Raw genomic sequence first — 15,787 nt, 5'->3', positions numbered from 1 at the left:
GGACATATTTCTGTAAGTTACAGGTCTACAATTTAAAAAAAAAAATTTCATTAAAACCTGTAACGCTTTTGGAACAGAAATCTAGACCTCAGTGTAATGCCCAGGTGGGCACAAAGCAGTGCAAGTTAATGTTTTGCTGTACATTGTGCTACACTGTGCCAGAATAGCGCACTTGGGGCACCATTAGGAATAATGGCAAGCAGTGCACCATTGCATATCCTGTGCGTTGCAGAAACACATACAGAAAATTGTGCATCTGCAATCATTACTGAAACACAATACTGTAAGTGAAATAAAAATACTTTATTAGAATGTTCCAACTGAAGAAGGTGTTACCCAGTGAAGAATTCCCAGCCATTCTTTTTCTAGTGACAATTGCAAAGTTTTGGATTTCCCAAGACCAATAGTCACCAGAACAAAAAGAGACAAATGCAACAATAAAAGCTGTCAGGGTTCTGCATTCAAACAAAAGAAGAAAAAGGTTTAGTTTTAGATACATATTGGGAAAAAAACAGGTAAACAAGAAACAGGAACACTTTGTAAAGAACATAATTTTATCATTTTGTGAACAGAACGGGATCTCGGTGATTGCAATCATTATTTTTAGACATTTATGTTTTAAACTTTAACAAAAAGTAGAAGATAACAGAACTGTCACTTCTGCAATTATACAATTTCTGACGTCAGGACAAAACCAGAAGCCAGTAAAAGAAGTTCACTCGGGAAAAATAACCTCTCTCCTCTACTCTGATTGCATTATGCTAGGAAACATCTAATCAGCTTCCTTTGCAGCTATTTTTGGGGTTTAATAAGAGAATAAACAGACCTGGGAGAAGGTGACCTTTCAATTACCGTTGTCAGGATAAAATAATATTTTGCTTTCTCATCAGATGTCTTGGAAATAAGATTAGTTATCTTTTTTCTGTTTGTTTTATAAATAAGTGGCATTGCCCAGCAATTCCATGGAGGCATTAGGGAAAATAAACAATGTCACCATCTGATGGGGGGATCTTACAATTAAAGAGGTGAAAAGGTCATATTTAAAAAAGAATCTATGCTAGAAAACAAAAGTATGTCTAAGGGCTCATTTGTACTTGGGGCAACAAACATTAATGCTCCCTTTACACTTGTGGTGGAAAACTGCTCAGCTAGCAGATCCCAGGCACATAGCAAACAGCTGCTATATATCCAGGAATGGTAAACTGCACTGCAGCTTTGAACATGATGCCATGGCAGTTGCAATGCAGATCTTCCTTGAGGGAAGAAAAAGCAACTGCATGGCCAGAGTAATTTTTAGGGTACTGCGCCTCCCAGCCATGCTGCACAGAATGCTTTCCAATCACTTGTTTTTAGTTGAATGGGATCACGGTTGGACCTGTAGTAGAACACCACCAACGTCAAGTCTGAAATGGCCCAAAGGCAGGGGTACTCAAATACATAGTGGGCCAAAATTAAATAAAATCCGCCTGCAGTAAACTTGAAGGCCCCGTAACTCCAAAAGCCTCCTGGCACCTCCCACGTGTAGCTGACGGGTAGTGCTGGAAATGCCAGATGCGGCCAATGCGGGGCTAAATCTTATAAGTGGCCCGCCGCTGGAACTCTCTCTTTACTGAAATGGTATTGCTACTATATTTCCCGGGATTACTTGCATCTATACAACAGTTCAATGCGGGGCCACGCATAGGCAGAGATCCCGCTGGTCTATAGCTGCGAGTGATGCTGGGAATTGTAGTAGGAACGCTATTTCAATGCAGCGGAGGGCCAGCTGCAGTTTATATTCAGGATTCCTTTGGGGGACAGAGTTTGACACCCCTGTTCTAAAGGATTCCCAATACAGCTATTGTAAAAAAAACTCAGCATGCTTGGGTTAGGTCTACCGTCATTTAAATTGGCCATACAAAATACATAAATGTAGTGTTTGCTGCATTTTTCAAAGCACACTGCATACCAATAAATAGTTGTGCAATTAAGTACATTAGTAGGGTGCACTTGGGGTGCCAATGACAATGAATGGCAACCTAGCACACCAATACATGTGCTATGCGTTGTTGTGTGTTATGGTTAAACATATTTTCTCTCATGGACACATGTGCAATATTGGAACATACCAGTGGAAGCAACCCCTAAAAATCCGATTCTTCGGATTCCTGCAAGGTATGGCAATGAACCTGTTCACTCACAATGAATCATACCGCAATACACCACTGCTTGTTTTCTGATCTGTTGTGGTCATTGCAACCCACTGAATCACTAAAGTGTGGATCACTACTATGGGGCAATTTAGGATTCTTGTAGTGCTCTATCACGGCCTCATCTGCAATCCCAACTTCTTCCAAGTGAATAAGAGAGGTTGGGAAGCATTTTTGCATGGCTGCAATAGATCAATGTTCAGTTCCCAGAAGCAACAAGCTTCTTTTGGTCATGCGTTTGATTTGAACCCATGACTATGGCAAATCTGGATGCCAATGGTACGGTTTGCCACTCCTAAGAGCACAGCAGCAGTTTGCTGTGCCCCTGATAACTACCAGCCATGCAGTTCCAAGATGAAAGACCCCTAAAAAAACTTTTGGTGTCCAAACTTTAACCAAGGAACCTCATATGGCCCTTTAGTACTTACAATGTAGCCTCAGGGGCCCCTGTTGGCAGTAGGCTGTTTTTTCATTACCTTTATCCTTTACTATCTATATGAGTACTCAGGCCAGTGATAGAAAATATTCTTTAGATCGGCTCGTTTTTTTCCACTGTCTTCATTTTATTCTGCGCTGTTCATTCCCTGTTCTCTTTTTACCTCGTTCCTTCTTATCTTTTAAAATAGATCTCAGAGAAAAAAAATGTGGTTCAAGACATTTTAAAGCAGAAATTCAGCTTTACAAAATTTCTACAGCGAGATGATTTTTGAAAAAAGGAGCTTTCATTCAATTCTCACATTTTTTACAAAAACACAGCTTGGAGGTCCAGCACGGCAACCTTTCCAAACTGAATGATATCCAGTGGGATGTCCAAACAGATAAAGGAACTGCAAAGAATTGTTAGGTATAAATTGGTCTTTTAGGAGATCTTGTTACCGTGCTCATTTAGGTTTCTTTAAAAAGTAGAAAGTTTAAACAAAAATGTAATATTGTACCTTCCTGGTTCACAAAGTGTTTGTATATCCAAACCATTTCTGCTTGTGTTTAAGAGTAGGAAAGGGTTTAAAAGCCCTGCTAGTTTATGCTTTTGCTTTATTTTTACCATTGGGTGAATTTACATTTTCTCTTCATTCCAGAGAGGCAAAGGGAAGCTTAAACAGATCTTCCTGTGAGAAGTGAAAATAATTCCACTTGTAGTAAGTTGTCTCCAGTGATTTGGGAACAGATGCCCCCATAAAGGATTTACACTTAATTCTTGTTCTTGGTGGGTGGTGAGCTTCTTCCATAATCAGCAGGTATGCCACCGATTATGGCACATACTTACCTGTGTGCAGTCACCCTGCACCGATGACAGGTCCAGGCCCGGGTATTGCTGCCTCCTAGGAGGGCACCATCTTCACCGCCGGCTCCATGGTGGTCTTATGTGAAAATGACAATCCTCTTCAGTCATTGAACTATGTAACCCCTGCATGCGCACAGGAATTACATTGTCTCCAATCGTTGGCCCTAGAGCTTCGGTTACGCACACAGGTCAGATGATTCTCGCCCGATACCAATGGTTTGGCTCATCTCGGGCAAGAATCTGATATATGTACAGAGGATGGACCATGGATCTGTCCTGACCGATGGTGAACGATAGCAACGCAAGTGAAGGGAGGGGAGCACAGCAGGATGCCGCTCTCTGGTTCTCCCCTCTCCATAGAACAGCACGGTGCTGTGTGTACAGGGCTCGTTCGTTCATCTGTCACTCCTTTGTCACTGGAAATGATCATAAAAGATCATTTCGAACCACAATAATTGAGCGCTTCTTTTGTCAATTAGTACTAAGACCTGGTGTTTTTTTTTGGTTTTTGAGTTTAGGTCCGCTTTGCCATTTAGGATGTCTGCTTACATTCTGTGTACAGAGACATTGGGCCTGGCCTGGAGAGAGTAAAACTTTCATCAGTGAACCTGGGTCATCCAGCAAACCTGGAACTAATTTCTTAAAGCCATTTGCGATTTATTTCCATGTTTTTGGTTCACCCAGGTTCACTGATAAAAGTACATTCTCCCCAGTTTTGGAGAGCTTTTATAAATCAGGCCCATTGTGATAGAATGTAAGATGAAAAGCAATAAAAGTTCCATAGATCTCACCCTCACACAGGCTATCCAAAAAAAAACCAAATAATTGCTTTTCAGGCCAAGAACAGGCTCTGCCAGTACAGAAATCAGCTCAATAAAGCCTAAACATCCTTATCTTTTATATGTAAACTACCCGTCCCATCAATCCATAAGGTATTAGAGATAATGGAAGGCAGACATGTCCAGCTTGTGAGATGACTGTGGCATATAAACTATGGCATAGATCGCAGATTGTGGTACAATTCGTCATACAATAACCTCAGGACCAAATCCACACCCTGATCTGCAGCAGCCGCATGAAGAAAAAAGGGGTGACAACCTCTCCCATTCACTTAACAGGGTGAAGTTGGGGCTACGGCTGGGCCCATGGCAGAATGCTTTTGTTCACAACAGGTCTAAATGCAACATAAGTGTATAAATGTATGCAGGATCACCAGGTAATAATAATGTACAAAATCTAATGTACAGCATTCAAGGACTGGCAAGCTGCAATATATGACATTTTCAGATTTAGATACACTTTCATTGATTTGTTGATTACCTATTGGTGTTTCATATTCCAATTTGATCTGTTAAAACGTATTATCATCATTTTTCACAATACAGCCTACAGAATTGTTCCAAAACCTTTTAACCCAGATCTTGTCTGTGTTTCTGTTGTTTCTGTTCAGTTCATAAATCAAGTTTTGTGATTAAACTGACAGTAAAATAGACATTTGTTTTTACCAGTCTGTCAAATGTAAGAGAAGTTTCATTTTGAATCCAAGGATCTAACTCTGTGTATAGGTCAAATACAGCAAAGGCAGAGAGTTTGTTATCTTTAAGTGATATTTCAGGTATCCTGCAATAATCACGTTGGTTTGGTTAGAGAGACGGGGCTGTCTGGTGTCCAATAACATACTTTTGACATCTGAATGGATGGGGCTTTTTTATAGAAAGTAAGAAAGTGGAAGAAGATTACAAACCTTTGCATAGGAAAAACCTGGAATCCAGCAAGAACCCTCATTGCAGACTGACGATCCTGGCTTTTTCTGTATTTTTGGTGGCGAAATGTCTTCCCAATTTGTCTTGCCAGACATCTACCCATCTGTCTCATCCATTACTAGAGACGATAAGGAAGGATAAGGAAGATAACTACTGGTGCAGACTCCCTTGCCTAGATATATATCAGTTTGAAAGCTGTGTTGGTTGCTCAATGTCCCAGCAGGAATGCATTGACAATAGACAGAGCTGCAATATTATGAGTTTTATCCTCTACATACAGGAAGGATCCTTTACTATAATAGCTGAAAAAACATGAATCTCAAGACCTGCTGACTAAAGCCGCATACACATTTTTCTTGTTGGAAAGGATCTTTTACAATCCTTTCCAACAACTAAGGACGCACGATGCATGAATGAGTCTTGCACATACAGCATCGTTTTGCTCTATGGAGAGAGGAGGGGGAAATGACTCGTCGTCCATCGTCCGTAGATCCGCCAGGACGGTCGTTGGGACGATGTACACTCGCCAGATTCTCATCCGATATCGGTCCTGAGCTGATTATCGGGCGAGAACCAATGGATGTGTGTACGTAGCTTTAATAGATTGCTTTACCTTATGACTTTCATGCAACTCCCATAAGACAGATGCATGAACCCTTGAATTGTTTAGAAGACAATCTTGTGGAGTTTTGATGGTCTAAATGTCATGATGGCATTGAATTTGCGTGATTCAGGGAAGAGTACTGTTAATGATACTCAATACAACACACATTTTAGACAGTTGTGCACTTCCAACTTTGTGTCATTCATTTGAGGAAGATCCTTTACTATTGAGTATGGTTACCAATTCTATTCTGACATGGTTTGATGAGCTTGGTGTAGAGCAGGGGTCAGCGAACTCCGCCCTTTAGGCCAGATACGGCTTAGCCGGTAGTTCGTTCCGGCCTTACGCCGCCTGGCTGATCGGGCCTAACGCCCCCATGCCGATCCGGCCTAATGCCGGCCAGCCAGATCTGCCAGGGGGCTTTAGAAACTACAGGAGCCGCCAGAGCCCCGGTGCCACCTCCTTGCTGTTGCTCCCCTATTTACTGCGGCCGATGTTGATACTTTCACCGCCACGGTATATAGGGAAGGCTCCCTGAAGGGAAAGCCTTCTCCACCGCAATGCATATGGAGGAGAGAGAATTCACTTCAAGGGGCGTTCCCTGGTGGGGGGCAGAGCCATTAGGGTGGGACTCCGGCCTAGTGTGCTCCCGCCCACCCTTGAAATGGCCTATTGGACATGAAGGTTTGCGGACCCCTGGTATAAAGGAACTTACGTTGCCTGCACCCTACTGCTTGACCTCAACCCTTCTGAACACCTTTAGGTTGAACTATACTGTGAGTCAAGTGTTCTCATCTAACATCATTACTGGAACTCAGGAAGGATCATATAACTAAATGGACACAGCTTTCTCACATTTTTGAGAACTGAAGGAATGGGGCCCCTTAGTAGAAAGCAGCTATATATTAGGTGGAACAAGATCACATACCTTTGCATAAGCCTAGCAAGAACCCCCGTTGCAGATTGCAGATCCTGGCTTCTTCTGCATTTTTGGTGGTTAAACATCTTCCCAACTTGTCTTGCAAGTCATCTACCCATCTGTCTCATCCATGATTAAAGACAACCAAGTTTTTTTTCTCTCAGTTTAAAACTTGTGGTGGGTGCTCAATGTCTTAGCAGTAATGCATTGACAATAGACAGACCTGTAATATTATGAGCTCTACATTCAGGAAGGATCCTTTACTAGAGCTGTAAAAACATGAATCTCAAGAGCTGGTTCCAGCTGACTCAAATAATTGCTTTTCCCTATAACTTTCATGTAATCCCCATAAACAAGGCGCATTAACCTGTGAATTGTTTAAAAGACATCCCAAGGAATTTTTATGGTCTGAGTGTCATGTTGACTTTGAGTTTAGGTGTTTCCAAGAAAGAGTACTGCTAATGATACTCATAACAAGACATTTTAGACAGTTGTGTTCTCCCAAACTGGGGCCAACAAATTAAAGACCATTTACTATTTCAGTATGGTTACCAGTTCCATAATGACATTATGCAGAGCTTTACATTAAACAGCTCATCAAACCATAAGTTGGCACTAAAAATATTTACCAATAATAATATTATAATATATCATACAGTACAATATAACATCTTTTATAGCTAAATTGCTTTTACTCCACTAGATCCAATTATCTGACCTAAATTGGGAAGTTTGCAGAACCATCACAGTGTTATTCTGCACCATATGACCTTTTTAACATGAAAGAACCCTTGAAATAAATTTCAATTATTAGGGACCCCCGGGTATAATTATTAACTCCACAGCTCAAGTATATTAGTGTGGTGGTCAGTGGGAAGAATTCCTCTTACATTCCTCTTACACACCCTTACAGATAGCCAAAAAGATCATTGGGGTCACCTATACTGACCTGAGAGGTGCAAACTGCTCAATGCTCAAGGAACCCTTAACAACTTCTGGAGGAACCCTGGTTAAGAAACTCTGTGCTATGGAAACAAGAATTTCTGCCTTATGTATATGTCAATGCTGAGTCTCCAGGCTAAAATTAAAATACGTATTCACTAAACCCGTTCACCTTTAATAATTGCTACAAGATAACTTGTCAATCACGAATATCGGGTTCGCACATCCACACGGAGAAGTTAAAAGGTCATCTGCTTTAAGGTGAGGACATATCATTCATAATTACAATGTATTTATGAAAGACTCAAATACCAATTGTAAATGTTAACATTTTGTTTGAAATGTCGTTTCGCCTGAAAAGGAAGATTGCAAGCTTCAGTTGCTTTGAAAACCTGAACAATCTTTTAGTTTCTTTTCTTTCTTTCAACAGATTTTAAAGAGAAACCGTGCTAGTTAAGTTTATTTCTAATTGCATCTTTAAAATGTCCGTGAATTATTTTAGTAAAATAGAATATAGATAATGGATTCACAGAGCATTCTGGGATATCTAAATAGGGAGTTCAGCAGAAGCTGTTTTCTTTTTGACTTTTTTTCCCTATGTGAAACTCTATACAAGGAAATGCAGGGAAGGAGTAGAAAAGCCACTGCTCGGAACATTTAGCTGGGTGTATGCATTTTATGTTAAATGTTGAATTCTGCACACATGATTGTTTTAAGCAAAACAGCTACCAGTATGAAACAAAGCATAGAACACCACTGCTTAACTTTATATCAGAATATAAAATATTGTATGTGGCTCAGAGGTTAGCATATTGGCCTTTGCAGCGCTGGGTCCCAGGTTGGAATCTTGGCCAGGACTCTATCTGCATGGAGTTTGCAGGATCCCCCTGTGTCTATGTGGGTTTCCTCTGGGTACTCCTGTTTCCTCCCACTTCCCAAAAAAATGCAGATAAATTGGCTCCCCCCCCCCCCCGATTGTATTAAAGACAAATGACTATGGTAAGAAGATTAGATTGTGATCTCCTTTGAGGGACAGCCAGTGACATGACTATGAACTTTGTACAGCGCTGCGTAATATGTCTGCGATATATAAATACTATAGAAATAACTATTATCAATATTATGTTGTTTGTCCTAATAAAAAAAAAACTTAGCATATCACTGAAATACAAAACCATGGGCCATTCTATGTAACAGGCGCCAAAGGGCCAGGAAATGGTCACCTTTTCCGTGTAGAGCCTCGTACAGATGTCTTATGGTTCTCACTATTGTTATCAGTGACCGATGTATGAAGGAGCGCTGTACACACACTGCCATTCGGGTCTATGGAGGGGGGAGGGGGAAGGACAAGTGAGCAGCACCGTGCTGTGCTCCTCCAATAAGAATTCATAGTTGTTGTTCCCAATCGGTCAAATCATTTTGGATTACCAGTGTTAGGAGGATTACACAACCGTTCATCTCAGATGACAATTATCTCATATGTATAAATTTTGTTTGCCTTCACCCTGCAGAATTCTCATATTCAGAACAATCTGTAAGACCTCCATTGACCACCATTGCTTTTGTTAGGTGATCAGAGATTCTGTCTTCAAGATCTGGTCATTCATGGGGGAATTGCTGAATGAATAGTGAGACCTTTGCTAAACATTTTTTTGTTTCTCTGCAGTAAATAAAAAATGGTAAAAATAATAAACATTTTTTAGACACACAAACCTATGATCCTATACAACTGGTGACCCTGCCTTGAAGGTCCTTGTTCAGGCTGCTACCTTTGTCCTTGTCACCGAGTTATTCCCATGCATTAGCACCAGGGATGATCAGGTGATAAACGCGAATAAGTCATCAAAATAGATTCATTTTTTTTTAAATTGGACGTAATTTTGGCATTAAGTGAAAACGTCCCGAAGGAATGCCTACATACTACCTCAACACAACAAGAAGCAACAGCAATGAGAAGAGAGATACACTCAGGTGAACCCATTGGGCCTGATTTAATAAAGCTCTGGAAAGGCTAAAGAGGATACACTTAAATCAGTGAAGCTGGGTGATCCAGCAAACCTGGAATGATTCAAAGTAATTTGCTTCAAAGTAATTCAAAGTAATTTGCTTTTTGCTAGCAAATGTCTTGAATCATGGACCAGAACCATTGCAGATTTGCTGGATCACCCAGCTTCACTTATGAAAGTGTATCCTCTCCAGCCTTGGAAAGCTTTAATAAATCAGGTGCAATATATCAACCTTTCTAACATGTGGTAACCCTTGAAATAACTTTTAGGCCTTAGGAAACCCCTGCTAAAAGTATAATATCCCCAGCTTACAATATTTTAGCATGGTGGCCTTTGGGAAGAATGTCAGATTACAGATAGCCAAAAAGATCATTGGGGTCACTTATACTGACCTGAGAGGTGCAAATTGCTCATTGCTCAGGGAACCCCCAGCAACCTCTGGAGGAACATGGTAATATTGGGCCTGATTTATTAAAGCTCTCCAAGGCTGGAAAGAATACCCTTTAATCAGTGAAGCTGGGTGATCCAGCAAACCTGGAATGGATTTCTTCAAAGTTATTTGCTAGCAAATGTTTTGAATCCTGGACGAGATCCATTCCTGATTTTTTGGTTCACCCAGCTTCATGGATGAAAGTCTATCCTCTCCAGCCTTGAAGAGCTTTAAAAAATCAAGCTCATAGGATTGCTAAGTTCTGATAAATGAACATGTCAGCTCCTTTATAATAACCATACAACTCATACAGGACAGCCATCATATTATTTTCTGAAAATTTTATTTATTTTTTTACAATGCAAACAGCAAAATTTCAAGTCTGTATATTCCCCCAGACCACCAAACAATGTAAAAAATAAGAAACATAAAGATTACAAGGATAGGAATATCTTCAATGACACAAAATTCAGTGCGGCACCATATGTGGCAGTGTCACCTCTTGTAGAAGGGCAAACATTACGTGTAAGGATCAATGGGAACATCAGAAATGACGTGCGTAATATTTTCTGTCAATAGCATGAACACAGAACATTTTCCTGAGTCTCCCTGCAACAGTTTTATAGTCTGTTTATTCTACCGATATTATCAATATTAATAAACGGGATTTATATAGCGGCAACATAATACGCAGCGCTGTACATTATATAGGGCTTGCAAGTGACAGATACAGACAGTGACACAGGAGGAGAGGACTCTGCCCAAAGAGCTTACAATCTAGGAGAGGTTGGTTATGGTTACAGTCCAGCAAGAAGTGACAGATAGGGAGACAAGCCATATTGATCAACCAAACATTGACTGGGGAGTTTACAGCAAATGTTATTCTTTTATTCAAAAAGGCTTAAAACTTTTTTTCCAAAAGAAAAAAAAATAGTTGCTATAACAGCTTGAGAAGTTTTATATAAATTTAATTCCTATTTGTCTGTTACTTAAAGTCCATCTGAGTCCACCTGATCCACAGGGTGACAACGTTCCTCTGCAAGAATGAGCAGAGTTGTCACCCCATCAATATAGGAAAAATTTTAGATCCCTTGGTAGTAACAAAAAGGAAATTAAACTATGTTGTTATTAATATTAATAACAGGATTTTTATAGCACCAACATATTACGCAGCGATGTAGATAAGATAGGCGTTGCAAATGACAGATACAGACAGTGACCCAGGAGGAGGGAGGACCCTGGCTCAAAGAGCTTACAATCTAAGAGGTGGGAGGACACAGAAAAATAGAACACGTATTGTTAATACTCGTGACAGACTTCATTCTATGGGCTCTATTTACAAAACAGGGAATCAGACATTCCCTCAAACATTCCCTATTGGGAATCTTCTAGGTCTAAGTGTTTCAATGGCAGTAATTTATTCCCACCAGGAAATGTTTTATAAATATAGCCCAATATGTCATTTTTCTATTTTGCCCATAATCACTGTAAAGACCTGTTGTACTAAAAAAAATATTTTGATTTAAAGTCTATTAATACAACAGTGAACCTGAAATTCACTAAAACATTCCCCAGTGGAGAATCGTCCAGATCCATGTGTTTCAATGGCAGTAACTGATCATTCAATAGGGAATGTTTCTGTGAATTTCAGATTCACTGCTTTATAAATAGATACCAATGTATACTGATAAACTTACACTGTTCTAGCTCCAGCACCTCTGCATGTCTTATAGTCACTGGACCCCAGTACAGGCTGCCTGCAGAGAACTACAGGAGGGGGCGGAGACAAGACCAGTCACCCTGCACAAGGAGAGAGACCAGCAGTGACCGGTCTGAATTACAGGAAGCTCCTGGACATTGAAATTGTTTCCTGTTGTATTACTGCACAGAATTTAAATGAATATACATGAATAGTCACGTAAGACTAAAATTCAAGTACTTATATTCATGCTCATATTAAGAAGACAATATTTGTTTCAGGTAAACTCCACTTTGTAAAAAAAATTATATATTTACTGTTAGGTTTTGGTGCAAAAATTGAATTTTCAACCCTTTTTGTTGGTTTCAGTAATATTTAGGGGTCTTGGTGGGCCTTCACAGTCTAAAAGTGGTGAACCATGGCAGTATATCTTCCTTTACCCATCGGTCTGAACACAGACTAATTCTTTTTTTTTCTCCAGGAAGCAATCACGGATTTTCCTACAATGATGAGAGTTACTAAAATTCAAAAAGTCTTCCTAATGTACATGGGCCCAGTTATTCTACCTTGTATTCCTTGTGTTCCCTTCACATATATCAGGTTCAGGTGCCATTACTTTCTATTAAATTCTAATCCCTATTGAGTGACTGCAGGGCACATCGGGTCATTTGGCATTTTTTTCTGTAAAAAGAACATAACAGGTAAAAGAAGTAAAAGATTTAAATTATAATGTAGATTTAACCCCGCACACTCCACCTGATGCTCTTTATGTTGCATCAGCACTTAAAAGCAAATATTAAAAAAAAAATACAAATAAAGCTAAATTGTATAAAAAGAGAACATTCCCCCTGCTTGCTGGATCCTGATCACGTGATCATTGCTGCCACTTGTTAGAGTCCCAGGCCAGGAACCAACCGGTGAAGGTTGGGGGTTCGTGTCCTTGTTTCACTGTGATTATCGGAATTCCCTTGTCTCTGCCGGATGGATCCGTCTCAATATATTGCCTGGCTGAAAGTAGAAAAAAAAGAGATTTTTAGAATTTTTTGTTGGAGTTTTTAAATTGTCAGGTGATCTATTTAGGCTTATGTTAAATCAGAGAGGAAAGTGCAAATTCCTATAAATTGGTAAGCAATCTAAATTCATCTTTTTAAAAGCTGATTTCACTAAAGACCTGATTGCTTGCAATGGGTTAGTGTGCGTTGAATATCATATCTCTCTTTATACATCTCTGACCTGCACATAATAATATATAATACATAATATATATTATATAATATATAATAATTCTGCCTCCATAGCAAAGTGTTAAATAGTAATCAATTGCAACAGTGCCACCTGCCGGATAAACTGAGGTAGTGCAGATAATTATTAGTTATTAGCAAAGCATAGTAAATTAATTAAAATAAAATAAAATAAAATAATAATAGACTTCAGAGAGTAGATAGATTTTTTTATGAAATATATATATATATATATATATATATATATATATATATATATTGGATACATTCCATCAAAACTATGGCCAAAAGTATGTGAACACCCCATCGAAATGATTGAGGTCAGATGTGTCCAGTAAAGGGTACTGGTAACGGTACGGCATACAAAGACATGTCAGACAATCTTGTAACAGTTTTGGTCTGTTCCAGCATGACTGTGCCCCTGTGTACAAAGCCACAGCTATAAGACATTGGCCCTGTCTTAATAAAGCTCTCCAAGGCTGGAGAGAATACACTTTGATCAGTGAAGCTGGGTGATCCAGCAAACTTGGATTGTATCTGGTCCAAGATTCAAAACATTTGCTAGCAAATAGCAAATGATTTTAAGGAATCCATTCCAGGTTTGCTGGCTCACCCAGCTTCACTGATCAAAGTGTATTCTCTCCAGCCTTGGAGAGCTTTAGTAAATCAGGGCCATTGGCTGAGTGTCCTGCACCCCAACCTAATTGAACCTCCTTGAGATGAATAACAATTCCATTCCAATTGTAGCCAAGTTCTCTAATCCAACATAAGTATTTGATTCCAAAGTGCTCTTTTGGCTAAATGGGCATAGATCCGCACAGATAGATGGTCAGGTGTCCATAAACTCCTGAGTATATAGTGAAAGTTGGTGATTTTTTAGGTATAGTTGTTAAAAGAGTGAAATTGTAGAGAGAGTGAGAATAATGAATGATAGAAACATCCCCCTTCGTTGTTATAATGTAAAACATTTTTCTATGCTTCTCTTTTATAAAGATCCCAGCTTTTTCAGCTGCAACAGCATGACTCCCGTATAAAATCCTCACCTGATTTCAGGGATTCTTTCTTCTCCACTTCATTAGCATCTTTTCCGATCCACAGAAATAGCTGAAAAGAGCAAAAAAAAACAAAAAACATTGAGTATCTGCAGGATTTCACTGACCTTGGAAAAGACTGCTATTAAGGCCGAACCTGACAATTGATTTTCATCCTGTGATAATTTCTACATTCAGGAATGAAAAGGCCACTGAACAGCACTGTAAAGTTATCCGTACTTTACAGAAAGCATTATAACATCTAAGGAGCTACCTGAGCACGGGGTCAATGGGAAACTTATACTGTACTTTGATTTCTAAAGGAGAATCTCACTTTAAATGTAAGTCCATAGTTTACTATTGGCTCTGTAACTAGTAACGTCTTCCTCACTCATAACCTCATCACATGCACGGCTCCAAGACTTTTCCAAAGCTGCCTCGACTCCCTGGAATGGTCTTCCTCATCCTATTTGGTTTGCACCTACTTTCTGCTCTATAAAATGAGCCCTCAAAACCAATCTTTTATAACTCACCCACCCGTCTTCTTCTGTCTCCTAAACCCTCACTACTTCCCACCACTCCTTATCTCCCTTCTATTGTGTGCTACACCCCCCTCTGCTTAGATTGTAAGCTCTTCGGGGCAGGGCCCGCTCTTCCTCCTGTGTCACTGTCTGTGTGTGTCAGTCATTTGCTACCCTATTTAATGTACAGCACTGCGTAATATGTTGGCGCTATATAAATACTGTTTAATAATAATAAATAAAAGTAGAAGTACATTTGATGCGGTTCATGTTGCATCTGTTGAGAAACATTCCACATGCTAACCATCCACTGCAATATCTGACAATTTTTCATGAATCTCTCATTTAGAGTCAATTATCTGCACAATTCTTAATATCTAACACTGCAAACCCTGATGAAGGAGGAGCACATTTAAGCCCCTGGAACGTGTTGGATACCTGCAGGTTTTAGCAGACTTGTTTATGGAAAATGAATACTTTGGATGTTATTCTCCCTATTTACAAGTGAATATTTGTGAACTGTTATTCTGGATTGTCTTTGAGCATGTATTGATCTTCTAGTTTATATAACCCATGGAGGGTATGGAATGGTGGATTAGTGAGGGTTTTAGAAGACAGAACACGGGTAGGTGAGTATGAAAAGTTGGGTTTTAGTTTTTTTTTAACTGAACAGAAAGTAGGAGGAAGCCGAATATGACGAGGAAGACCATTCCAGAGAGTCAGGCAGCTCTAGATAAGTCCTAGAGCCGTGCATGTGAAGAGGTTATGATTGAGGAAGTCATTAGTAGGTCATTGGAGAAGCGGAGAGAGCGGCTGGGGGAGCACTTTTTTACCAGGTCAGAAAGGTAAGTGGGACAATAACTGTGGAGGGATTTGAAGGCAAAGCACAGGAGATGAATTTGATTCTAATTTGAAATGGAAGTCAATGAGAAGAACTAGAAAGAGGCAGCAGAAGAAGAGTGGTGGGAAGGCTGTGTATGGGGGAGGTAGGTGGGAAGGCTGTGTATGGGGTAGGTAGGTGGGAATGCTGAATATGGGGTAGGTAGGGGGGAAGCCTGTGTATGGGGTAGGTAGGTGGGAAGGCTGTGTATGGGGTAGGTAGGTAGGTGGGAAGGCTGTGTATGGGGTAGGTAGGTAGGTGGGAAGGCTGTGTATGGGGT

General features: G+C 39.9%; 1 protein-coding gene across 1 annotated transcript in view; it reads right to left on the bottom strand.

Moving 5' to 3' along the window:
- Nucleotides 1-10,461: 10,461 nt before the first annotated feature.
- The window catches only part of SCIN (scinderin), a 64,603-nt gene continuing 59,277 nt past the window's right edge, over nt 10,462-15,787 (bottom strand). The window contains exons 15-16 of the mRNA XM_072412949.1: nt 14,119-14,179; nt 10,462-12,842 (exon numbers count right to left, since the gene is read on the bottom strand). Coding sequence (XP_072269050.1) covers nt 12,709-12,842; nt 14,119-14,179 — 195 coding nt within the window. The 3' untranslated portion in view covers nt 10,462-12,708. The remainder of the gene's footprint in view (nt 12,843-14,118; nt 14,180-15,787) is intronic.

The sequence above is a fragment of the Pyxicephalus adspersus genome, chromosome 5 (assembly GCF_032062135.1).
Source record: "Pyxicephalus adspersus chromosome 5, UCB_Pads_2.0, whole genome shotgun sequence".
Classification (NCBI taxonomy): Eukaryota; Metazoa; Chordata; class Amphibia; order Anura; family Pyxicephalidae; genus Pyxicephalus; species Pyxicephalus adspersus.
Note: the sequence above shows the minus strand (reverse complement) of the source record. Positions and strands in the feature narration are given on the sequence as shown.